Source organism: Grampus griseus (genome assembly GCF_964374135.1).
Source record: "Grampus griseus genome assembly, chromosome: 2".
NCBI lineage: Eukaryota > Metazoa > Chordata > Mammalia > Artiodactyla > Delphinidae > Grampus > Grampus griseus.
Window position 1 is genome coordinate 146,383,269 of NC_139018.1, and position 27,174 is coordinate 146,410,442.

A 27,174-nucleotide genomic window follows, 5' to 3' on the forward strand; every position below is an offset into this window, starting at 1 on the left:
CCACCATCATCACCTAAACCAGCATCACCTCCATCACCATTACCATCACCACCTCTATCACCACCACCATCACCACCACCCTCTCCATCACCACCACCATCACCACCCCAGCTACCATCTCCATCACCACCTCCATCACCACCGTCATCGCCATCACCTTCACCATCACCACTGCCATCACCACCATCACCACCTCTACCACCATCACCTCCACCTCTACCACAACCACCTCCATTAACACCACCATCACCACCACCACTGCCTCTACCACCACCTCCACTCTCACCAATACTACTCCACCGTCATCATCACCATCACCACCACCACCTTCACCTCCACCTCCAACACCACCAATACCACTACCTCTACCTCCTCCACCCCCACCACCAACATTACCTAAATCCCCTCCACGATGATCTCTACCTCCATCACCCCACCACCACCTCCACCTCCACCAGTTACCTCCACTACCTCCATCAGTACCTCCACATCTACTCTGGCTATTCAGAAAAATGTCCCCCTTACTTCTTCATGCTCAGGCATGTTCACCATAAGAGAAGTCAATACATGAAGTTGCTTCCTTTTCCTGTGTGTCAAGTGAGTGACATGATTTTACATGTCCTCTTGCTTCTCAGCCCCACCACTTTAACATTTAATGGTCGCTCAGCTTTCTTCTACTCACCTACCAAAGTTATTGGAGCAGTAAGTCAACCAACAATAAATTAGCAAATACTTAATGAGCATAGACCTGACATGCTTAGCACTGGGAAATACAAAAGACATGCTCCCTGCCTTTGAGGAGCTGAAACACATCATCAATGGAGAACAGGACACACACTAAGAGGCGAAGGTGCAGTGAGGAGATGTGTAGGTGGCCTGGGGTCTGCACCCACAATGACGTGGAGATACCTAAAGTGAATGGAAAGATGCCAAGTCACTAGAGTTCAGGGTGAGAAGAGCAGAGGGCACCCACGATGCTCACTGCTGTTTCTTCTAAGCTCTCCTCCGGTGAGGTGGGTGGTGGTGATCAGAGAAGAGCAATGAGCAGGGAGTGGCTGGCCCTTCCCACCAAACCAGGAAGCAGGGTAAGCTGGTGTTCAGTGTCCTTCACGTCTTCTCCCTCTACTGACTCAGCACCTTCAGTGCCAGCTCCTTACTCATCAGTCAGGCACCAAGAAAGCACACTTGACATATGGTCAAAGTCAAAGGGATATTTAGTTTTAAAACAGGCCTCTGGGGTCTCAGCATCCCACACATCTCATAGTAGGAGGTCTTGGGTAGAGAAAGAACGAGAAAATTTCGATCACTAATATCCCGACAGGGTTGCATAGATCCTCCAGTAGCCTACACAGATGCCTCTTTACCAGGAGAAAAAAGTTTCTTTTCAAATGTGAAAAACTGCTGATCATTAAAAAACCACAGAACTATTATTCAGGCAGCAGTGAAATGTGGCATATTAGCCCCAAAAGGTAACACTCCAAATAATATCTTCACATATTTTCCCTCCCATGACAAAAACTCCTGGAAGGGTTTTGAAAAATGTATCATTTTGCCTAATGGTTCTCAGTGATGACTGAATCCTTTTTACTCAAGGCTAAAGGAACAGAGACATAAATTATTAATTAGTTCATTGTTCCTATTTATTGTATATAGAACTTCTTTGTAGTATTTCTGTTGGCAGAAAGAGAAAACTGACAATCTAGGTTTACACCCACAAAGCAAGAAATAAATTACTTAAGTTCACGTTAAGGACAGCATTCCCAAACGGAAGGAATCCCACTCAACTGGCTCCATCCTCCTATTTTAGGTAGGAGGTATAATCAAGAGAAGCTGTAAAATTTCAAGCGATCTGCTGAATTTTTAAATTACCACTTAAAATTCTTTGATAACACATTTAGAATCTGAGAGAGAGGAAGGGACAGAAGTGAAAATGCAACCTGATGACTCTAAACCTGATGGCAATGACACCACAGTGATACGGAAGAGCTGAGAACGGAAACATCATTAGCTAAATCTAAAGACAAACGGTTGCTTTTCTTCTTCATACTGATTATCAATACATCCCTCCTTCACCCGAAGGAAGAAACAGAACTTGTCACATGGTTTATATAGCATTTTACTCATTAAAGTGTTGAAGAAAGGCTCAGGTTTTCTAGGCAAAACACATCATCATAACAGACTTGTCCATTCCAGGCCTCGCCTAAGAAAACTGTACCAAGTATCCCTGGGACACTGTCTCAAGGACCTAGGGAGAGTGGATGGATTCCAGGCCCCCTCAGTAAACTAGGTTGTCAATCAATTACGCTGCAGTGTTTACAGAATGAACTAGAAAGCCCATCCCATTTAATCCCCACAGAGAAAGCTAAAACAATCAACTCTCCCCAGGGGTGAAATGGCATCGATCTGATGCTGGGACCAAAGCCAACAGTCTCAGCTGGAACCTGAGGCTTATCGGCCAGAAACTGGGACCTTGAAACCACGGCAAGTGGACCTCCTGCTCCACTTGCTAAGTTCTTCCAAAAGCAATGAAAATTGCATTTTTTCTCAGGCAAAGTTAAAAGCAAAATGTAAAAATATAAATGTTATCTGTTGGTCATGCAAATTTGATATATATGTACATGACAGGAGACCATGAACTAAGTTTCAGTCTTTCTATTTTAAGGTTTTCTGTTTACTTTGGTGGTTAAAGGAAGCCATACATTTAATAAGAATTTTTACAATTTAAAAAAGTGTATAATATGACAAAATTTTCAGTCTTTTTGCACTAGAAGAACATTTATGAAGAGATACATACAATGGCTAAGCTATTTCCTGAAGAGAATAAGGGTTATGTATTCCTATACAATTAGAAGTCATTACAGACCCTTTCCCAAAGATCTTTTTCCCTTTAAACTTTGTGGCAAAGATTTTAAAATTTGGTTCTCCACGATTATATAGCATAGTCAACTGCATTAGAGAAACAAATCTGAACACTTTTTACCTCCCATGAAACCCTTTTCTAAACCACATTTTTAAAAAGCGGAGTACTCCCTTTTTTAAAAAAAAGAAGATAAAATTTTAGAAGTGGAGGGAAAGGGATTCCCGGTGGCTCAGTGGTTAGGAACCCACCTGCCAATGCAGGGGACACGGGTTCGAGCCCTGGACCAGGAAGATCCCACATGCTGCAAAACAACTAAGCCCGTGCACCACAACTGCTGAGCCTGCACTGTGGAGTCAGTGAGCCACAACTACTGAGACAACGTTCCACAACTACTGAAGCCCACGCACCTAGAGCCTGTGTTCCGCAACCAGAGAAGCCACCACAATGAGAAGCCCGCGCACCGTAATGAAGAGTAGCCCCGGCTCGCCGCAACTAGAGAAAGCCCGTGCGCGGTAACGAAGACCCAATACAGCCAAAAATAAAAACAAATAAATAAATTTTTAAAAAAAGGTAGAGGGAAAAAGTCCTTTTTCAGCCCCATACCAAAGATACTCCATGTCCCTATACATTCTGAATATTATAGTATTATCTGACCATAGCTTATGGTAGAAAGTGGGAATAGCCAAGCTGGGAGAGTCTTCTTTCTATTATTTTATTTTTCAGAAAATCAGTTTATTGCTTTGCTAAAAACGGAACATGTTCATTGTAAAAATTTCTGACAATCTAAAAATGTTCAAAGAACAAAACACTAAATTGCTGCCCCACCAACCATGACTATAAGAACCTGAGACAGAAAATGAACTCAAATTGCAAAAAACCCAAATTGATTGCAGTAATTACATTTTGTTAATACATTCCCATTACTGACAAGTAGATGAACTATCAGTACATGGCCTTTCAATGCACTCTGCAGAAAGTAGAACACCAAAGTCACACACAGCACAGCTCATGCAGCCAAGCACACCCCACACCAGAACCCACAGCTCTTCCCAGGAATCCACTTTCCCTACCTCAGCGTTACCTCTCTTTGAACCTCAATGTCAAAACCTCTTCCCTCCAGAGATGCTTAAACATTTCACTTTTGACATAAAGTCAAACAGGAAAGATCATCAAAAAGAAATAAATTAATTCTGCACCTGGCTAGTGTTATTTTTTTCCTTGCTTGTACTGTACACTAACTTCAGCCAAATCAACTCTTTCATGGAATGAGACAGGAAATTTACTATCAATAATTTTTAGATATGTTCATCACAATAAAAAGATAACTCTATTCACCAACTTTTCCTCACAGCTGATATAATCTATTTCTGAGAAACTGAAGGCAACCTTACGTGAAGTTAAGCTCTTCTTCTGTCATATTCTAGAAAAATTTTAATATCTTCCCCCTCCACAATAATTCTATTTAAGCAAGTAAACATATTTTATGACAGGCAAATTAATTAGTTATCTGATTATGCTTCAGTAATGATAATATTTAACATCATATAAAATAACGTGATAAAATTTCAACTCCCATTTTTATGTTCTAACAAATAATTCAAATTTGTTTCTCAATTAATTCAGTGTTTCACTTTTGAAAAGCAATTTGCTTTATTTTAAGCCAGACTTATACTTTTTTCTGTCACTTTGTCTACTTAGCATGAATTTACTGTCTTTTAACCCCTTTTTTCAGTTATTGCTTAAATGTCTTCTGATAGGTCACGTTTCACCTTCTTGTCTTATATGGTCAAGCATAGTTTTAAGTAAAATAATTGGGTAAAATTATTTTAATAAAAATAATTACTAAAATTTTTGAAAACTAAAAATATAGAGTATTCACAATTACTGAACTTTTGTTTTCATCAATTATAGGCAAAAGATGCAGTAGGGCTTCCCTGGTGGCGCAGTGGTTTAGAGTCCGCCTGCCGATGCAGGGGACACGGGTTCGTGCCCCGGTCCGGGAAGATCCCACATGCCGCGGAGCGGCTGGGCCCGTGAGCCATGGCCGCTGAGCCTGCGCGTTCGGAGCCTGTGCTCCACAACGGGAGAGGCCACAGCAGTGAGAGGCCCGCATACCGCAAAAAAAAAAAAAAAAAAAAAAGATGCAGCGGTCATATCCTCAAAAAAGATAGGCTTTACTTTCACACTGTTACCACCTTTTGAAACAATAATGGTCAATGGTACTTTTATAATTCTGAATTCTTCAGCGCTCAAGGGAGAAATGAACACATCTAGTCTAAGCATCCCGAACATCCATTAATTTGCCAATGAATGCTACAACACATAAATGTGAATAAGACCTTCTTATAGCTAGGGAAATTCTAGTGTTTCCTTTATGGCATTGCAGTAGCTCTTCCAGGACAACACAATTAATAGGAAAGGACAGTGGGGCCTGAAAGGGCCAGTGTTCCTCTAAAAACATGCATGAATTTACCATATACCCAAGTGAAAACCTGTCACTAGGCCTGGGGAAAAAAAGGTCACTAATGTTAATCACTTAGAATGAGAAGAAAACCCCATCATTAACTGAACTGGGATCTGTCCTAATAATAAGAGAGCACCTCTATTTTCTGGAACTACAAGGAAGTTGGGTGTTTGGGGTTCATCAAATACTTAGGTCTGTACTTACATTGATATGTGGATTTGTAATTTTCCGAGAAATTTACATTATCCACTAAACTTAATTCAATTTTATTTTTTATTATTATTTTTTTTTACAGTACGCGGGCCTCTCACTGTTGTGGCCCCTCCCGTTGAGGAGCACAGGCTCCGGACGCGCAGGCTCAGCGGCCATGGCTCACGGGCCCAGCCGCTCCGCGGCATGTGGGATCTTCCCGGACCGGGGCACGAACCCGTGTCCCCTGCATCGGCAGGCAGACTCTCAACCACTGTGCCACCAGGGAAGCCCCTTAATTCAATTTTTGTTGTAGAGCTCAGGAAACATTTGTTTATTTTGGTCTTTGAACCAGAATCATCATTATGAACCGCTTATCATAAATGTATCTATAGATATCGGTTAAGAAAGTTATGCTGGTCGGTAACCTGTTGGATAAACCAGTTTTTACCGAAAAAATGCTTACCACAAAATAAGCCTGTTGCATTTTTATGAAAATATTTAAAAATCAAATTTTTCATATTCTTTGAAAAGGAAGAAAAGCGTTAAACAATCCACTTACAGTGAGTTCACAGAAATCGATGCTATCAAGGCTTTTGCTTCTGTGTAGTCTCCCTTTAATTCGTCTTAGAGAAGGTTTTCCTTGGCTGACACTAGAAGTAGCACCATTAGGATTTTCAGAGGATGGTGTTACCCTGCAAGAAGAGGAAAATTCTTAAGAAGACAGGTTTATAGGTGAATACTTTTCTCAAGTATGAGGGAAGCATTTACTTGAGAATAGCTTTGGAGATGTCATACTCCTTTTTCAACCAAAAAGCTAAGAATCACAGTGGAGCTACATTCTACCAGATACCTCTCTAAATATTTCTTAGCAGCTTGCTAGTTTAGAAATCTTTCGTGACAGTTCAAATATTCCAACATTAAGATTCACTAAAAGTCAACTCTGTAACCATCAGAAAAGCAACCAAGACCAGACTGAAGTTTCCTAGGCAACTGAGAGGCACTGCTTCCCTCTGGGTGGTTATTTATCTAGTGCTCAGCCTGGTGCCTGGCACACCAGTGCACAGCAGCCATCACTGTCCCCAACCACAGAAACTGTTCAGGAGGATTCTGTTAAGCATGAAAACAGCCTTTAAAAATTTAAGCATGAGACGTAGCATGGACTTGAGGACACGGGGAAGCAGGGAAGGGTAAGCTGGGATGAAGTGAGAGAGTAGCACTGACATATATACACTACCAAATATAAAACAGATAGCTAGTGGGAAGCAGCTGCGTAGCACAGGGAGATCAGCTCAGTGTTTTGTGACCACCTAGAGGGGTGGGATAGAGATGGGTGGGATAGAGAGGGTGGGAGGGAGATGCAAGAGGGAGGGGATATGGGGATGTATGTATACATACAGCCGATTCACTTTGTTATACAGCAGAAACTAACACAACATTGTAAAGCAATTATACTCCAATAAAGATGTTAAAAAAAAATTTAAGCATGACAGTCGACACTTAATTCAGTATTACTATGGAACCAAGAAAATTCAGATAAGAAACAGCACACAAACTAAGCCATCTACAGAACGCACCCTGGGCAACGTGTTCACACATACACACACACACTCCAGACTGCCATGTGTCCTCCCATTTCTGTGCCACTGCTGGTGGCAGCCTTGGAACAAGGTGCCTTGGGAACCTGGGAGGACACTGCTCAGTGGATTATGGTTTTAGAGATAAAAAGATTATAAAGTAATGAGGCTGATTTGTAAGTGTGGCTGTGTGGTTTGTGAAAAACATAATCCTTATTTTATGATCAGATCTCCTATTTGTAATACATTCCATGTTCATATATTTATTAACCTTCATGACCTATTTAATCTTTGGTATTTAAAATGTTGTCTGAGGGACTTCCCTGGTGGTGCAGTGGTTAAGAATCCACCTGCCAATGCAGGGGACACTAGTTCTATCTCTGCTCCTGGAAGATCCCACATGCCGCAGAACAACGAAGCCCATGCACCACAACTACTGAGCCTGTGCTCTAGAGCCCGCAAGCTACAACTACTGAGCCCACGAGCCATAACTACTGAGCCCGCATGCCACAACTACTGAAGCCCGCACATCTAGAGCCGGTGCTATGCAACAAGAGAGGCCACTGCAGTGAGAAGCACGCGCACCGCAACGAAGAGTGGCCCCCGCTCACTGCAATGAGAGAAGGCCTGCACACAGCAACGAAGACCCAACACAACCAAAAATAAATGAATAAAATAAATACATTTAAAAATAAAATAAAATGTCTCTTGTTGCTTGAAAAGGACACAAAGGATGGACTACTAGCAAAATTAATTTGACAACAAAAATAAGGTAGAAGTAAATACCATAAAATAGACTAGTTTAGGTACATCTACAGCTTAAAAGTACTCCATCCATATAGTCAGAATATTTGAAGAGTACAGAAAGATACAGAAACAACAAGTAAAAGCCTCCCCCCTCCCCCTCATCCCAAATCCCCATCCCTCTTCCTAAGGACAATCATTGACAACAGTTCTTTGTATAACCTTGCAGACAAATGCTCATGTTTATCTATGTATGTGTTAATCTCCTTTTGAAACTTTTAAGGCAAGGCACCAAATTGTTTATATTGTCCTGCATCTTATATTTTTCACTTAATTACCTATCTTGATGCTTTCCCCATAATAACCCATACAGATCTATTTCATTGTTTTTTTTAACGGCTAACCGCTATTCCATAGCATAGGTGTACGGCAATTTATTCAATCATTCCCCTGTGATGGGCATTTAGTTTAGTTTTCAAACGTTTGCTATCAAACCACAAAGCAATGAACACCTTTTCTTTGACAACATCTTTGGGTACAAATGCAGTATTTACTTAGGAAAAGTTACTAGAAGTTGCTAAGTATTGCCTTTCAAAAAGACCTTACCAACTTACACTTCCATCAACAGTATAACAATGCCCATTTGGCGGTCCTTAAATACAAGGACAATTTTACCATTTTATCTTATTAGTTAAAACTCAACTTCTCCATGTCCTTCATTGTATTTGTCTTGCTGAGTTGATTTCTATAAAAGAGACTAGTATCGGGGGCTTCCCTGGTGGTGCAGTGGTTAAGAGTCCGCCTGCCAATACAGGGGACGCGGGTTCGTGCCCGGGTCCAGAAGGATCCCACATGCCGCGGAGCGGCTGGGCCCGTGAGCCATGGCCGCTGGGCCTGCGCGTCCGGAGCCTGTGCTCCGCAAAGGGAGAGACCACAACAGTGAGAGAGGCCCGCGTACCGGAAAAAAAAAAAAAAAAAAAAAGAGACTAGTGTCGAGCTCCCCAGCGTGAATATGGATTTGTCAGTTGATCTTTGTATATCATTAGTTTTTCCTTTATATGTCTCAAATCTATTTTATTAGATGCCTTAATGTTTGTAACTCAGATCTTCTTAGGGATTTAACCCTTTAGCATATGAAAAGTCTCTGTGCCAATTCAAGATTTTACCCTAAATGCTATTTTGTCTGATAATGTTTTCCATCTATATTTTTACATTAAACTTTTCCTGGCTTATCTTTTTCTGTGCTTGTATTTTCCACCTTTCCCAGTGTCTGTCTCTCTCTCTCTTTTTAGCTGTACCTTTAACTCCTGGTAAACAGCATGTAGCTGTATTCCTTTTCTTTTTTACCCAATCTGGAAATCAGTATTTTTTGAGAGAACCTTAATCCATTCAAAGTGCTCTTTACTCATATGTTTAGATTTATTCCTATCATCTTTGTTTTATGGTTTGTGTGTGTGTTTTTAAATTTAAATACTTTGGGGTTTTTTTCTGCCTTTTCAGTATGATTGAGTTTTCTTTGCCCCGCCAGCCCACAGACTCTTCCGCCCTTCCAATTAGTTTGAAAGTTGTACATTTTATAAGGGCAACTCTAACTCTAGCTAACTAACTATATGCATATATTTATGTATTTATATGTATATACACATACATGTATATGTAAATATACATACATACACATACATACGTGTTTAAACTCATATTTTTCTATCAGCATCTCTGGTTCATTGGTTTTCTTACCTCCTCTTACACAAGAAATGACATTAATACATCTTCATTTTCCTTCTTTGCCAGCACCACCACATCCCTGCCAAAAGTCCAACCCCCTCTTGGACATTTTTTTTTTTTGAATTTTTGAATTTTATTTTATTTTTTTTTATACAGCAGGTTCTTAGTACTTATCTACTTAATACATATTAGTGTATATATGTCAATCCCTATCTCCCAATTCATCCCACCACCACCACCCACCCCTGCCCCCACCACTTTCCCCCCTCGGTGTCCATACGTTTGTTCTCTACATCTGTGTCTCTATTTCTGCCCTGCAAACTGGTTGATCGGTACCATTTTTCTAGGTTCCACTTATATGTGTTAATATACGATATTTGTTTTAATCTTTCTGACTTACTGCACTCTGTATGACAGTCTCTAGATCCATCCACGTCTCTACAAATGACCCAATTTCGCTTTTTATGGCTGAGTAATATTCCACTGTATATATATATACCATATCTTCTTTATCCATTTGTCTGTTGATAGGCATTTAGGTTGCTTCCATGACCTGGCTATTGTAAACAGTGCTGCAATGAACATTGGGGTACAATGTTCAATTCTTTTTGAATTATGGTTTTCCCTGGGTATATGCCCAGTAGTGGGATTGCTGGGTCATGTGGTAGTTCTATTTTTAGTTTCTTAAGGAACCTCCATACTGTTCTCCATAGTGGCTGTATCAATTTACATTCCCACCAACAGTGCAAGAGGGTTCCCTTTTCTCCACACCCTCACTGGCATTTGTTGTTTGTAGATTTTCTGATGATGCCCATTCTAACTGGTGTGAATTGTAGTTTTGTAGTTTTGTAGTTTGTAGTTTTGATTTTCATTTCTCTAATAATTAGTGATGTTGAGCAGCTTTTCATGTGCTTCTTGGCCATCTGTAAGTCTTCTTTGGAGAAATGTCTATTTAGGTCTTCTGCCCATTTTTGGATTCAGTTGTTTGTTTAATATTGAGCTTCATTAGCTGTTTATATATTTTGGAGATTAATCCTTTGTTGGCTGATTCGTTGGCAAATATTTTCTCCCACTCTGTGGGCTGTCTTTTCGTCTTGTTTGTTGTTTCCCTTGCTTTGCAAAAGCTTTTAAGTTTCATTAGGTCCCATTTGTTTATTTTAGTTTTTATTTCCATTTCTCTAGGAGGTGGAACAAAAAAGATCTTGCTGTGATCTATGTCAAAGAGTGTTCTTCCTATGTTTTCCTCTAAGAGTTTTATAGTGTCCAGTCTTACATTTAGGTCTCTAATCCATTTTGAGTTTATTTTTGTGTATGGTGTTAGAGAGTGTTCTAATTTCACACTTTTACATGTAGCTGTCCAGTTTTCCCAGCACCACTTATTGAAGAGACTGTCTTTTCTCCATTGTATATCCTTACCTCCTTTGTCATAGATTAGTTGACCATAGGTGCGTGGGTTTATCTCTGGGCTTTCTATCCTGTTCCGTTGATCTATATTTCTGTTTTTTGCCAGTACCATATTGTCTTGATTACTGTAGCTTTGTAGTATAGTCTGAAGTCAGGGAGTCTGATTCCTCCAGCTACGTTTTTTTCCCTCAAGACTGCTTTGGCTATTCAGGGTCTTTTGTGTCTCCATACAAAGTTTAAGATTTTTTGTTCTAGTCCTGTAAAAAATGCCACTGGTAATTTGATAGGGATTGCATTGAATCTGTAGATTGCTTTGGGTAATATAGTCATTTTCACAATGTTGATTCTTCCAATCCAAGAACATGGTATATCTCTCCATCTATATGTGTCATCTTTGATTTCTTTTGAGAGTTCCTAACTTCTCTTTCTTTTCATCCCTTTCTTTTGTGAGTCTTTAGCTTACTTCTCCAGATTACTAATTTGTTTTTCAATTTTGTCAATTCAGCCATTCCTTTACTCCAATGAGTACATTTTAAATCTGTAAAGTGTCTAGTATGCTTTTTTATTAGTAGAATATTCTCTTGCATCTTTCTGAAAACCATGTTAATCCAAAGTTTTTCCTTTTTCTTAGAGATTAGTTCCTCTGTTTGTTGAATGTGGTATTCTCTTAATACTGGCTTTTTCCACTTGTTGTGTGATTTTTAAAGTCTATTTATATTTCTATTAGAGAACGTCTGTTTCCCCACAGTAGTGCTTAAGGTGGCCTGCCTTTGGCAGCTCTGGCAGAGACAGGACACACTGCCGAGAGGTCTGTGAGGCAGCTTCTCTTCTGTGTCAAGGGATGCAGTGGACATCTCAGGTTCAGCCCTGTCTCCCTGGCTCTAGTGCCCACATCACTGCCTCAGTGAGAAAGCAACACTGCTGTCCCCTCCGTGTCACACATCAGTGAGGATGAGGGAGTCAGATCTGATGAACCCCCCCCACATCCCCTGCTCCTTCTATCCCTTGATGCTGCTTCAAGCCTCCCACCCTTAACTTTGCAGGAATCTTCTGCACATTTTCCGGACAATGGTTTCTGCAAGGTATTTCTCTCAGTAGATCTGTCCCTATCTACTAACTACTTCTCAGACATTCCTCAAGAATGCTGGTCCATCGATGGTATTCTTTATTGTTTACTCAGACTGTTACTATTTTTGTTGTAGCTTTTTAAATTCATATTTTTGTTATTTCATTGGGTTCCAATGAGTCTACCTTTCAAGTCATCTCCCAGAGTAAAATTTGGGTGATGCCACTTACATTATTCTTAACACAAAGAGCAGCACCCTGTACAGTTTTGTTCTCCTCTCTGCAGGGTAAAAGATTCCATAAAAATAATGAAAAACTCTGTTCAAGAAGAGGGCATATGGTCACTAATTATTAGAGAAATGCAAATCAAAACTACAATGAGGTATCACCTCACACCGGTCAGAATGGCCATCACCTACAAACAATAAATGCTAGAGAGAGTGTGGAGGAAAGGAACCCTGCTACATCGTTGGGATCCCTCCTACACTCTACACTAAAAACAGAGCTACCATATGATCCAGCAATCCCTCTCCTGCATATATATCTGGAGAAAACCATAATTCGAAAGGATACATGCACCCCAATGTTCATAGCAGCACTATTTACAATAGCCAAGACATGGAAGCAACCTAAATGTCCATCAACAGAGGAATGAATAAAGAAAATGTGGCACAGGGGCCTCCCTGGTGGGTGCAGTGGTTAAGAACCCGCCTGCCAATGCAGGGGACACGGGTTCGAGCCCTGGTCCAGGAAGATCCCACATGCCATGGAGCAACTAAGCCCATGCGCCACAACTACTGAGCCCGTGCTCTAGAGCCCATGAGCCACAAATACTGGGCCCACGTGCCACAACTACTGAAGCCTACCCGCCTACAGCCCATGCTCCGCAATAAGAGAAGCCACTGCAGTGAGAAGCCTGCACAGCGCAATGAAGAGTAGCCCCTGCTCACCGCAACTAGAGAAAGCCCCCGCACAGCAACAAGGACCCAATGCAGCCAAAAAATAAATAAATAAATTTATTTTAAAAAAAAAAAAGATGTGGTAACATACACAATGGAATATTACTCATCTATAAAAAAGAACAAAATAATGCCATTTGCAGCGACATGGATGGACCTAGAGATTGTCATACTGAGTGAAGTAAGTCAGAGAAAGACAGATATCATATGACATCGCTTATTGGAATCTAAAGAAATGGTACAGATGAACCTATTTACAAAACAGAAGTCCGGTCACAGATGTAGAAAGCAAACTTGTGGTTACTGGGGGGAAAGCAGGGGGAGGAATAAATTGGGAGATTGGGATTGGCATATACACACTACTATGTATAAAAGAGATAACTAATAAGAACCTACTGTATAGCACAGGTTAGCAGAATACTCTATAATGACCTATATGGGAATAGAATCTAAAAGAGTGGATATATATGTATGTATAACTGGCTCACTTTGCTGTACAGCAAAAACTAACACAACATTGTAAATCAACTATACTCCAATTTAAGAAAAAAAAGAAGAGGGCACGTGGGAAAGAAAAACAGAATGGTAAAACAATATACAAGGCTTAAATTTTCTTTATTTCCTCTCTCTCATTTCATGTTGATAGCACTGCTTATATGGTTTGATCATTTATAAGAAATTAACACAAATGTAATATACTTTTCTCCACAAAGAAAATTTTCAAAAGATTTTCCTCTCATCTGACTTAGACAGGCATCACTATTTTCATTTTTTCCAAACCTAAAAGCCTAAAACCTAAAGTCTGCAATAAGTATTTATATCCACCAAATTTTATAAATGACTAAAAGCCAAGAAATTTATCAGACTTAACACAATGTAATATTAAATCCAGTAACAAGGTAAAAGAGAAAAGAAAGATCCTAAATATAACTAGAAGAATGGACTCTCCCCCTCCCTACCAGGATCATAATAAAAACCTTTAATAACCAGGAGGGATGAGCTGGCATATACCAGGTGAATATCAGGTCGGTACCCGCCCTACCCACAGACTCAGAGGGAGGATGGTGTCTTGTCCAAGAACTGAACCAGCTCCTACAGAGTAATTTTAGTAACTTTAAAGCTCAGATCAGATCTCTGTGAAGCTAAGAGGTCAACTGTCAAAAAGCGTATGGCTCAGTCATGGTCCCCCTTTCTTTGATGGGAGATAAAGGAAAGGAATAAACAGGTCCAGATAATAATGGACCAGATTATTATGCAGAAGGAGTCGAGATATAAGGGAATTTTAAATGTCACTTCTCTTTTGTTTTAATATTTCTCGAGAATTAGTATTTGTCCTGGGGTGGAAATACGTGTGTTCAAATAGTTCTCTGCTAGACATGCACAAGAATACAGAGGTGCATCTACAACTCACGAGGGGAGTACTGCCTTTGCATACTCGTGATGTGGAGTAAAAGGAGCCTCTGTCACCCCGAGGCACCGCTCTCCCCCAACCTGAGGTATTCCCCCACTGAATACCTCAGACTGTGGAGATCATTCCCCAAATATTTAGGAGAACAGCCTTTGATGACAGGGAAATAAAGTTAGGAAGTGAGCTGTAAGCAGCTTGGATGCTTTCCCTTGAACTCTGGAGAAATCAATACTTGGCCTACAATGAAGTTTTTCTTTTCCTAATTCTTAATTCCATTTAATCATCCCTAGCGGGTAACTGGGGAGAAAATGTCTGCCTCTCTCCACTCGCTTCATAACTTCTCTAACAGCGTCGTGTTTTTATTTGCAGCCTTGGCTGACAGGCTTAAAAGGCAGAAACCCGGAGTCCATCCTCTCATTTTGTTATAACTCAGCAGATTTGGCTCACGACCAGTTTTGACCACAGTTCACTTGGGACAAACAGCTCCCAAGCTCATCTACCACACCCATTTCTAATTTCTAGTGGAAAAGAACTCAACAATAACAAAGAATTGGGCAAAAATAATGAAGATCATAAAAACAAAGCAGTTATACAAGAACTATCAACAAAATATCTAATAATCCTTCTACAATATATTAATTATAAAATATAAGCAACTGACAGCTACAACCAAGTCAAGATAACACTTATGAGAGAGAGCAAAGCATCCTTCCCCCAAATGAGGGGAATTCCAAACAAGAGTGTGAGAACAGGAGCCTTGAGATACTGCTAAGTATAGCAGGGCAGCTGATTTTATAAGGATACTGAGTACTTCTGAAGGATTCTTCAGTAGTGCTAGCAAAATGCTAATTTTTGTTTACGAGTACCAGACTTCGGAAACCTTAATAGCTCACTGAAAAGGTTCATATTAATGGCCCTTAGCTGTACTTATAAATAATAATGTGTGTAACTGCCTACAGTTTGCTCATTAAAGAAACCAAGGAAGGACTTGGATATTGGTCCCATCCAATCAGGGAACTCTGTGAGCCGTGAATGGGCCATAGGTCACCCTGGGAGAAACAACATCCTATAAGGGACATTTCCGTCCTTTTGTTCCTGTCTTCAGTCCGTCTCTCTTTCTGGACTGGCACGTCCTCGCTCAAATACGTTTTTAACCCCAAGAACTGGCAAAAAATCTGAGGTGTGACTCTGGGCAAGCCAATGACCTCATCTGTAAAGTTGGGGAGATACAGCCCCCACCTCATAGAGGGATATAGGGCCAGCACGGAACAAGTTCAATGAACAGCAGCTCTTCTTATCTTATTTCTGGAATCTGACTATTAGATGACAACTTCAGTGGATGAATGGATACTGCATGGCCTTCAATACTTACTGACTCAACTGGGAGAAACAGACTTAGAAGCATGAAGAAAATGATATGACACTCTTTTCCCCTTAAGATCCGTGTAAATGCTCCTGAAAGCACTCAATGCAAAAATCAAGGCTCTGGGGAGACATTCAAGATGGCGGAGGAGTAAGATGTGGAGATCACCTTCCTCCCCACAAACACATCAGAAATACATCTACGTGTGGAACAACTCCTCCAGAACACCTACTGAACGCTGGCAGAAGAGCTCAGACTTCCCAAAAGGCAAGAAACTCCCCACGTACCTGGGTAGGGAAAAAGAAAAAACAGAGACAAAAGAATAGGGACGGGACCTGCACCACTGGGAGGGAGCTCTGAAGGAGGAAAGGTTTCCACACACTAGGAAGCCCCTTCACCGGTGGAGACGGGGTTGGGGGCAAGCTTTGGAGCCACGGAGGAGAGCGCAGCAACAGGGGTGCAGAGGGCAAAGCGGAGAGATTCCCGCACAGAGGATCGGTGCCGACCAGCACTCACCAGCCCAAGAGGCTTGTCTGCTCACCCACCAGTGAGGGCGGGGGCTGGGAGCTGAGGCTCTGGCTTCGGAGTTCAGATCCCAGGGAGAGGACTGGGGTTGCCTGCGTGAACACAGCCTGAAGGGGGCTACTGCGCCACAGCTAGCCAGGAGGGAGTCCGGGAAAAAGTCTGGACCTGCCGAAGAGGCAAGAGACCATTGTTTCAGGGTGCGCGAGGAGAGGGGATTCAGAGCACCGCCTAAATGAGCTCCAGAGACAGGCGCGAGCTACGGCTATCAGCGCGGACCCCAGAGACGGGCATGAGACGCTGAGGTTGCTGCTGCCGCCACCAAGAAGCCTGTGTGCAAGCACAGGTCACTATCCACACCTCCCCTGCCGTGAGACTGTGCAGCCCGCCACTGCCAGCGCACAGTGATCCAGGGACAACTTCCTGGGGAGAACACACGGCGTGCCTCAGGCTGTTGCAACAGTCATGCCAGCCTCTGCCTCCACAAAGAACAGACGCCCTCAGGCGACCTACACGCAGAGGCGGGGTCAAATCCAAAGCTGAACCCCAGGAGCTGGGCGAACAAAAAGAAAGGGAAATTTCTCCCAGTAGCCTCAGGAGCAGCAGATTAAATCTCCACAATCAACTTGATGTACCCTGCACCTCTGGAATACCTGAATAGACAACGATTCATCCCAAAATTGAGGCAGTGGACTTTGTGTGATTTTGTCTGTAGAGCTTTGCTTTTAACATTTGTCCTAGGGGTCTGTCTGTCTGGTTTTTTTGTTTGTTTGGTTGGTTGGGGGATTTTTTAGTATAGTTTTTAACAATTGTTATGATTGATGGATTTGTTTTCTGCTTTGGTTGCTCTCTTCTTTCTTTCTTTTATTTTTATTACTTTTTCATTTTTAATAATTTTTTTATTTGTTAATAACTTTATTTTTTTCTTTCTTTCTTTCTTTTTTACTCCCTTTTCTTCTGAGCCATGTGGCTGACAGGGTCTTGGTGCCCTGGCCGGGTGTCAGGCCTGTGTCTCTGAGGTGGGAGAGCCGAGTTCAAGACACCGGTCTACCAGAGACCTCCCGGCTCCACATAATATCAAATGGCGAAAGTTCTCCCAGAGATCTTGATCTCAACGCTAAGACCCAGCTCCACTGAACGACCAGCAAGCTACAGTGCTGGACACCCTATGCCAAACAGCTAGCAAGACAGGAACACAACCCCACCCATTAGCAGAGAGGTTGCCTAAAATCATAATAAGGTCACAGACACCCCAAAACAAACCAGTGGACGCAGTCCTGTCCACCAGAAAGACAAGATCCAGCCTGATCCACCAGAACACAGGCACCAGTCCCCTCCACCAAGAAGCCTACACAACCCACTGAACCAACCTTAGCCACTGGGGGCAGACACCAAAAACAACGGGAACTACGAACCCGCAGCCTGCTAAAAGGAGACCCCAAACACACTAAGTTAAGCAAAATGAGAAGACAGAGAAACACACGGTAGATGAAGGAGCAAGGTAAAACCCCACCAGACCAAACAAATGAAGAGGAAACAGGCAGTCTACCTGAAAAAGAATTCAGAGTAATGATAGTAAAGTGATCCAAAATCTTGGAAACAGAATGGAGAAAATACAAGAAACCTTTAAGAAGGACGTAGAAGAACTAAAGAGCAAACAAACAATGATGAAGAACACAATAAATGGAATATGTTCTACATGTGGAACAATCAATAATGAAAGGACATATTTAAAGTGATGAAAGGGAAAAACCTACCACCATGATTACTCTACCCACCAAGGATCTCATTCAGATTCGATGGGGAAATTAAAACCTTTACAGACAAGCAAAAGCTAAGAGAATTCAGCACCACCAAACAAGCTTTATAACAAATGCTAAAGGAATTTCTGTAAGCAGGAAACACAAGAGAAGGAAAAGACCTACAATAACAAACCCAAAACACTTAAGAAAATTAAGGAACATACATATCGATAACTAACTTTAAATTAAATGGATTAAATGCTCCAACCAAAAGACACAGACTGGCTGAATAGATACAAAAACAAGGCTCATATATGTGCTGTCTACAAGGGACCCACTTCAGACCTAGGGACACATACAGACTGAAAGTGAGGGGATGGAAAAAGATATTCCATGCAAATGGAAATCACAAGAATGCTGGAGTAGCAATACTCATGTCAGATAAAATAGACTTTATAATAAACACTGTGGCAAGAAATAAGGAAGGATACTACATAATGATCAAGGGATCAAGCCAAGAAGAAAACGTAACAATTATAAATATTTATGCATCCAAAATAGGAGCACCTCAATCCATAAGGCAAGTGCTAACAGCCATAAAAGGGGAAATCGACAGTAACACAATAATAGCGGGGGACTTTAACACCCCACTTACACCAATAGACAGATCATCCAGACAGAAAATAAATAAGGAAACACAAGCTTTAAATGACACAACAGACCAGATAGACTTAATTGATATTTATAGGACATTCCACCCGAAAGCGGAAGAATACACTTTCTTCTCAAGTGCACATGGAAAGTTCTCCAGAATAGATCACAACCTGGGTCACAAATAAAGCTTGGAAATTTAAGAAAACTGAAATTGTATCAAGCATCTTCTCTGATCACAATGCTATGAGACTAGATATCAATTACAGGAAAAAATCTGTAAAAAATGCAAACACATGGAGGCTAAACAATAAACTACTAAATAACCAAGAGATCACTGAAGAAATCAAAGAGGAAGTCAAAAAATACCTAGAAACAAGTGATAATGAAAACACGACGAAGCAAAATCTATGGGATACAGCGAAAGCAATTCTAAGAGGGACGTTTATAGCAATACAATCCTACCTAAAGAAACAAGAAACATCTCAAATAAACAACCTAACCTTACACCTAAAGCAATTAGAGAAAGAACAACAAAAACCTCCAAAGTTAGCAGAAGGAAAGAAATCATAAAGATCAGATCAGAAGTAAATGAAAAAGAAATGAAGGAAACAATAGCAAAGATCAATAAAACTAAACGCTGGTTCTTTGAGAAGATAAACAAAATTGATAAACCATTAGCCAGACTCATCAACAAAAACGGGGAAAAGACTCAAATCAATAGAATTAGAAATGAAAAAGGAGAAGTAACAACTGACACTGCAGAAATATAAAGGATCATGGGAGATTACTACAAGCAACTCTATGCCAATAAAATGGACAACCTGGAAGAAATGGACAAACTCATAGAAAAGCACAACCTTCCAAGACTGAACCAGGAAGAAACAGAAAATATAAACAGACCAATCACAAGCACTGAAATTGATACTGTGATTTAAAATCTTCCAACAAACAAAAGCCCAGGACCAGATGGCTTCACAGGCGAATTCTATCAAACATTTAGAGAAGAGCTAACACCTACCCTTCTCAAACTCTTCCAAAATACAGCAGAGGGAGGAACACTCCCAAACTCATTCTACAAGGCCACCATCACCCTGATACCAAAACCAGACAAAGATGTCACAAAAAACGAAAACTACAGGCCAATATCACTGATGAACATAGATGCAAAAATCCTCAACAAAATACTAGCAAACAGGGCTTTCCTGGTGGCGCAGTGGTTGAGAGTCCGCCTGCCGATGCAGGGGACACAGGTTCGTGCCCCGGTCCAGGAAGATCCCACATGCCGCAGAGCGGCTGGGCCCGTGAGCGATGGCTGCTGAGCCTGCACGTCCGGAGCCTGTGCTCCGCAACGGGAGAGGCCACAACAGTGAGAGGCCTGCGTACCGCCAAAAAAAAAAAAAAAAAAAAAAATACTAGCAAACAGAATCCAGCAGCACATTAAAAGGATCACACACCATGATCAAGTGGGGTTTATTCCAGGAATGCAAGGATTCTTCAATATACCCAAATCAATCAATGTGATACACCATATTAACAAACTGAAGGAGAAAAACCATATGATCATCTCAGTAGATGCAGAAAAAACTTTTGACAAAATTCAACATCCATTTATGATAAAAACCCTCCAGAAAGTAGGCATAGAGGGAACTTACCTCAACATAATAAAGGCCATATATGACAAACCCACAGCCAACATCGTTCTCAAAGGTGAAAAACTGAAACCATTTCCTCTAAGATCAGGAACAAGACAAGGGTGTCCACTCTCACCACTGTTATTCAACATAGTTTTGGAAGTTTTAGCCACAGCAATCAGACAAGAAAAGGAAATAAAAGGAATCCAAATCGGAAAAGAAGAAGTAATGCTGTTACTGTTTGCAGATGACATGATACTATACATAGAGAATCCTAAATATGCTACCAGAAAACTACTAGAGCTAATCAATGAATTCGGTAAACTAACAGGATACAAAATTAATGCACAGAAATCTCTTGCATTCCTATACACTAACAATGAAAAATCTGAAAGAGAAGTTAAGGAAACACTCCCATTTACCACTGCAACAAAAAGAATAAAATACCTAGCTATAAACCTACATAAGGAGACAGAAGACCTGTATGCAGAAAACTATAAGATGCTGATGAGAGAAATTAAAGGTGATATAAACAGATGGAGAGATATATCATGTTCTTGGATTGGAATAATTAACATTGTGAAAATGACTATACTACCCAAAGCAATCTACAGATTCAATGCAATCCCTGCGAAACTACCAATGACATTTTCCACAAAACTGGAACAAAAAAATCTTAAAATCTGTATGGAGACACAAAAGACTCCAAATAGCCAAAGCAGTCTTGAGGGAAAAAAACGTAGCTGGAGGAATCAGACTCCCTGACTTCAGACTATACTACAAAAGCTACAGTAATCAAGACAATATGGTACTGGCAAAAAACAGAAATATAGATCAATGGAACAGGATAGAAAGCCCAGAGATAAACCCACGCACCTATGGTCAACTTATCTATGACAAAGGAGGCAAGGATAGACAGTCCTTCAATAAGTCTCTTATTGAAGACAGCCTCTTCAATAAGAGAGACAGTCTCTTCAATAAGTGGTGCTGGGAAAACTGGACAGCTACATGTAAAAGAATGAAATTAGAACACTCCCTAACACCATACACAAAAATAAACTCAAAATGGATTAAAGAGCTAAATGTAAGGACAGACACTACAAAACTCTTAGAGGCAGAACACTCTATAACATAAATCACAGCAAGATCCTTTTTGACCCATTTCCTAGAGAAATGGAAATAAAAATAAACAAATGGGGACTTAATGAAACTTAAATGCTTTTGCACAGCAAAGGAAAACATAAACAAGATGAAAAGACAACCCTCAGAATGCGAGAAAATATTTGCAAATGAAGCAACTGACAAAGGATTAATCTCCAAAATTTACAAGCAGCTCATGCAGCTCAATATCAAAAATACAAACAACCCAATCCAAAAATGGGCAGAAGACCTAAATAGACATTTCTCCAAAGAAGATACACAGACTGCCAACAAACACATGAAAGGATGCTCAACATCACTAATCATTAGAGAAATGCAAACCAAAACTACAATGAGGTACCACCTCACAGCAGTCAGAATGGCCATCATCAAAAAATCTACAAACAGTAAATGCTGGAGAGGGTGTGGAGAAAAGGCAACCCTCTTGCACTGTTGGTGGGAATGAAAATTGATACTATGGAGAACAGTATGGAGGTTCCTTAAAAAACTAAAAATAGAACTACCATACAACCCAGCAATCCCACTACTGGGCATATACCCTGAGAAAACCATAATTCAAAGAGTCATGTACCACAATGTTCACTGCGGCTCTATTTACAATAGTCAGGACATGGAAGCAACCTAAGTGTCCATCGAGAGATGAATGGAAAAAGAAGATGTGGCACATATATACAATGGAATATTACTCGGCCATAAAAAGAAACGAAATTGAGTTATTTGTATTGAGGTGGATGGACCTAGAGTCTGTCATACAGAGTGAAGTAAGTCAGAAAGAGAAAAACAAATACCGTATGCTAACACATGTATATGGAATGTTAAAAAAAAAATGGTTCTGAAGAACCTAGGGGTGGGACAGGAATAGAGACACAGATGTAGAGAATGGACTTGAGGACACGGGAAGGGGGAAGGGTAAGCTGGGACGAAGTGAGAGTGTGGCATGGACATATATACACTACTAAATGTAAAACAGATAGCTAGTGGGAAGCAGCCGCATAGCACAGGGAGATTAGCTCGGTGCTTTATGACCACCTAGAGGGGTGGGATAGGGAGGGTGGGAGGGAGACACAAGAGGGAGGAGATACTGGGATGTATGTATATGTATAACTGATGCATTTTGTTATAAAGCAGAAATTAACACACCATTGTAAAGCAATTATACCCCAATAAGATGTTAAAAAAAATCAAGGCTCTGACAACAATAAACTTATTATGAAAATAATTTTTGCATTTCACCTAAAATAGACAGGAGTAACAGCTATTTGGGCCTCACACCCGCTGAACAGCAAGGAGCCGGCCATGGTTCCCGCAATGGACTGAACTGTGCCCCTCCTCCCCCCACCTCCTAACAACCCAGTGGATGTGACCCTGTTTAGAGAAAGTGTCTTCACAGAGGTTACTATGGTGAGGATCTCGAGATGAGCTCACCCTGGATTACCCAGCTGGACCCTAACTCCGATGACAAGTGGTCTTATAAGTGGTCTTATAAGAGACACACAGACAAGACCACATCAGGATGCTGAGAGAGACTGAAGAGGAACCCAAGGAACACTGGGGCCACAGACACTAGAGGAGGCAGGAAGGATTCTCCCCAGAGCTCTTGGGGGAGCGTGGCCCTGCCGATGCTTTTATTTCAGACTCTGGCCTCCAGAACTGGGGGAGAAGAAATTCCTGTTGCTTTCAGTGATCTGTTACAGCAGATCTAGGAAATACCGTGCTCTACTGCTTCTGTCCAGCAATGGTACTGGTTCTGTCCATCTGAACCATTATCTGAGGCCCTCAGAGCAGGCAGCAGCCGCACAAACTCACATCTCCCTCGGGTAACAGGCCTGAGTTCCAGGTTCATGAACAGTAATGATTCAGAACCAAACACTGCAAACACTCCTACTTACTAAACTTCTTAGAGAAGGAGTCAAGGAGAAGAGGGCTCCTGCAGGCTCCACTGATGCAGGTCTGGCTGTGTGTCCGCTTCAGTTTCCATGTAAAATGGCCTGCAAGTGCTCTACTCCTTAAAGGATTTGTAGAGCCAGTTAGAAAGACAGAAAGATATTGCAAAGAGGAAAGCGGATGAGCACAAGTGGCCAAACTACATACGAGTCTGGGGCCAAAGCACTGGTCCATCAACCGTAACCTTCACTTAGACAGGCATAAGCTTTGCAGGTATGCAGTCTTCCCATACAGACTGTAATAGTTAAAAGAGAGAGAAACACAGGGAGCCTACACATCTTCCTAAACGTCTTCACATAAACCTTTATATAAGCCATGAACAATGACTGTGGTATGTCCTCACATCTTGTAAATGGACATAAGCTGGTGCACCCCAAGGTCTGAATGCACTATTGATGTCGCCTGTGGGTTCCCACCAGCCACTCTGGAGGCAGACCCCATCCTCTCATCTTCTAGCCAAATAATGGCCCCATCCATCTCAAATTCTCCACATGCAGTTGCTAGGGCACTGGCAAAATGAAATGTTATCTAGAAAATAAACTCCAGAGACGTAAGAGATAGATTTACCAGGCAGCACAATATTCTCCAACAACAACAACAAAAGACTATACATCTATGTCCCAAAGTACCACCCAGTGCCGAGTTTTGCAGAGTGTGCTCTTCACTTTGCCACTGGAGAAAGTAGATGAACATTTGCAAATCCGCTTACCACTGAGTCCTGAAATGCTCATTTAAGATTGTGGGAAAGCTCAATGAAATCCCCCTCTTTCCAGGCTGTCTCTTCATAAGACGGTTCTTAATGCTGGTCCCAGGTCACTGCCTGCCTCAAACGTGAATCTCTAGAGTACAAATGTTACCGGGATTTTATTTCCTTGTGTTCTCTCTTCACAAACTATATACTCGGGAAACTAGTTTCAGAAGCAGCACTCCAATGATAAGAAAGAATAAACCAAGCTTCTTGACCTTGTGACCAATTGCTGCTAATATTCATGCCTAACAGCTCCTCAAACCTTATTTCCACATCTTGGTTTTTAAGTATAACATGAAGAAAATTTCCTTGGGAATTCCTTGGCGGTCCAGTGGTTAGGACTCTGCGCTTTCACTGCCAAGCATGTAGGTTCAATCCCTGGTCAGGAAACTAAGATCCTGCAAGCCATTCAGCGCAGCCAAAAAAAAAAAAAAAAAAAATTCCTTAACTTTCTTTTCCAATTATGCATTAAGAATTCATTTATTCAGCAGTTATCTTTTGCGAACCTATTTTGTACCAGACACTGCTTGAAGGGAATTTAGTAATCAACTAAACAGACTAAAGCCCCGGCCCCATGCTACTTAACATTCTAGGGCGGGGGGAGAAGCGATATATATGAAAATTAAGTAAAATAGGCAGTGTGTTCGATACTGATAAGCACTCAGGAGAAAATCTGGGTGGGGGGTAAGACTGTTGGTGCTGACCTCTCCTTTTTTTTTTTTTTTTTCCTGTAAACCATCCATCTGAAAAGTCAACTTCAAATGTTACCGCTTCTTGCTTCAGAATAATGACATATTCTTGACGTATTTGCTAAAACTTCCTTCCATGGACATTTCTTAATTCAATCACTGTCAACTTTTACCAGCCTAGTCTTCCAGGTGTTGTCACTTGATGTTCATCAAATTAAAATATTTTGCAGAATAAATTTATCTTTTTTTAACAACTGGGCGCGAGTGGGGGGTGGGGGGGTGGAGGAAGACAATAATATTTACTCAGCACCTACTGTGCAGCGGGGCAGAGTGGCCAGCACTTTGTATTGACCATCAAAGTTGGTCTACACATGGCCCCATGAGGTAGAGAACATTGTTCCCATTTTACAGATGAAGAAACAGATTCTCCAGCAACTTGTCTATGGTCACACAATAAGTGGCACAGCTGAAATTTGGACTTTGCTGCTCATAATTTTTGGTCTTACCTCCAAAATTCTCCACTATTGACAGTTTTCTTTTAAGCTTTTTCCTGGCTGCTCAATCCTTATGTTCCTTAGATCGTTATTCCATTTTGCCTTACATACAGACATTACTCTTCCCAATGCTTAGATACAGCCTCACTTCCTCTCCCTATAACCTTAAAATTAAACTGAACTATGTTCAGTTGAATTGAATCAACCTCTATAAACTATATTAACCACGCATTTTTTAATTGAAATAACCACTGAATACCACAATCACCGGCACCTTTTTTCTACAGTCACCACCCCTTTACTGGACCATTCCTCTTGTGACAGAACCGCACACCTAAGTCCCAAGTGGATGGAACGCCTGGGTCGCCACTGGGATTCCCTGTGACATGTTTACATGCTAATAAAACGCGATACAATCCGATAGATGATCGGGTGTCCACACCGGTTCCAGGTGACCCTAGACACCTTTCTTTAGGGGCGTTCTTCCCGTTACGCCGAGAGCGGTTTCCAGGTGGGAGCACCAGACGGCCTACAGGTAAATCCCAGTCACCGACCCCGCGAGGATGACCCCGCCGGCTGCGGACGTTCCGACCCGGATCGGCGGCCGATGGATCCGAGGCGCCGCAGGAAACGCACGGCGAGCCCGGCGGGACGTTCGGAGCCAGAACCTGCCGGCGCGGCGCCTCCCTCGGCCGCGGTCCCCGCCCCGCCCGGCCGCGCGCTCTCTGGTGACCGAGGGGGTTGATAGTGCCCACTGCCCGGCCCCCGGCCCCCGGCCCGTTGCCCCCCGCCGACCCCCGCCCCCGGGCCCCGCCCTCACCACAGCCTCCTCCTGAGCGGCAGAAGGCTGCCGCGGTTGGACGGCGTGACGCCGATGGCCATCTGCAGCACCGTCAGGTACTTCTGGTACTTCATCTTGTCCCCGCTCCGCTCGCGGCCCGGACCCCGCCGCCGCCGCCGCCGCCGCCGGCACAGCCCCTCCAGGCGCCGCATAGGTCAGCCCTGGGCCATCCGCCGCCGCCCGCACCTACCACCCCGCGCCCCTGCAGCCGCCGCCGCCACCGCCGCCGCCGTGCGTCCGGCCGTGCGTGCCGGGTCCCGCGCCCGCGTGCGTGCGTGCCCGCCGCTCCCGCCGCCGCCGCCGCCGTGCGTGGCCCGCGCCCCGTCGTCTCCGCGCTGCGCACCGGCTGGCGGGGCTCTGGTCCGGAACGGCGGGCGAGGCCGGTACCGCCCGCATTGCCCCCCCCGCCCCGCCCATCCCGTCCTCCGCCCCGCCCCCGCGGCCTCGCTCCCCTCAGCGCTTGGCGGGAGCTCGCTTTCCACCACCTCACTCCCACAGAATCCCAACCACAACCTTCCAGAAAGGGAAAAATTACTATTTTGTATTTATAATTACACCCGAATAGCTGTCACCGTCACTTACGCTCTACCCTGAAGTGTGTGGACGCGTGCTGTATATAAAATACACGCGTATCTGTGTGCTGTACGTGTGGATACTGCGTGTGTACACGTGCGGGCCTCACTGGTGGGCAGGCAGGCGGTGGACAGGACCCTGAACCGTGCAAAACCATCTTCATCAAGGGGAAAATCAACATTGTTCCACGACCTTTAAAAATGTCCAAACATGCCTAGCTGTTCATTCATGGTTATAAATGTGTAGGGAAACGAAAAAAAAAAAAAGCAAACCAATCATTTGTTATGCTGTAAAGCATTACAAACATGGAGACTTGAAGTGTTTTATTTCTGTGTAGGAAAAACTTAACAAGAGTGGCTTGAACAGTGCTTGTCTTTTCCTGAGAGTCGTTATATGCCGAGAGAGCACCTTTTCTGT

General features: G+C 42.4%; 1 protein-coding gene across 2 annotated transcripts in view; it reads right to left on the minus strand.

Annotated features, from left to right (window-relative positions):
- The window catches only part of TJP1 (tight junction protein 1), a gene marked incomplete at its 5' end in the record, with an annotated part of 256,975 nt that extends 230,639 nt beyond the window's left edge, over positions 1–26,336 (minus strand). For both annotated transcript variants that reach the window (XM_082647761.1, XM_082647760.1), the window contains 2 exons: positions 6,076–6,208; positions 26,164–26,336. In XM_082647761.1, the coding sequence (XP_082503887.1) occupies positions 6,076–6,208; positions 26,164–26,336 (306 nt within the window). The remainder of the gene's footprint in view (positions 1–6,075; positions 6,209–26,163) is intronic.
- Between the last annotated feature and the right edge of the window lie 838 nt (positions 26,337–27,174).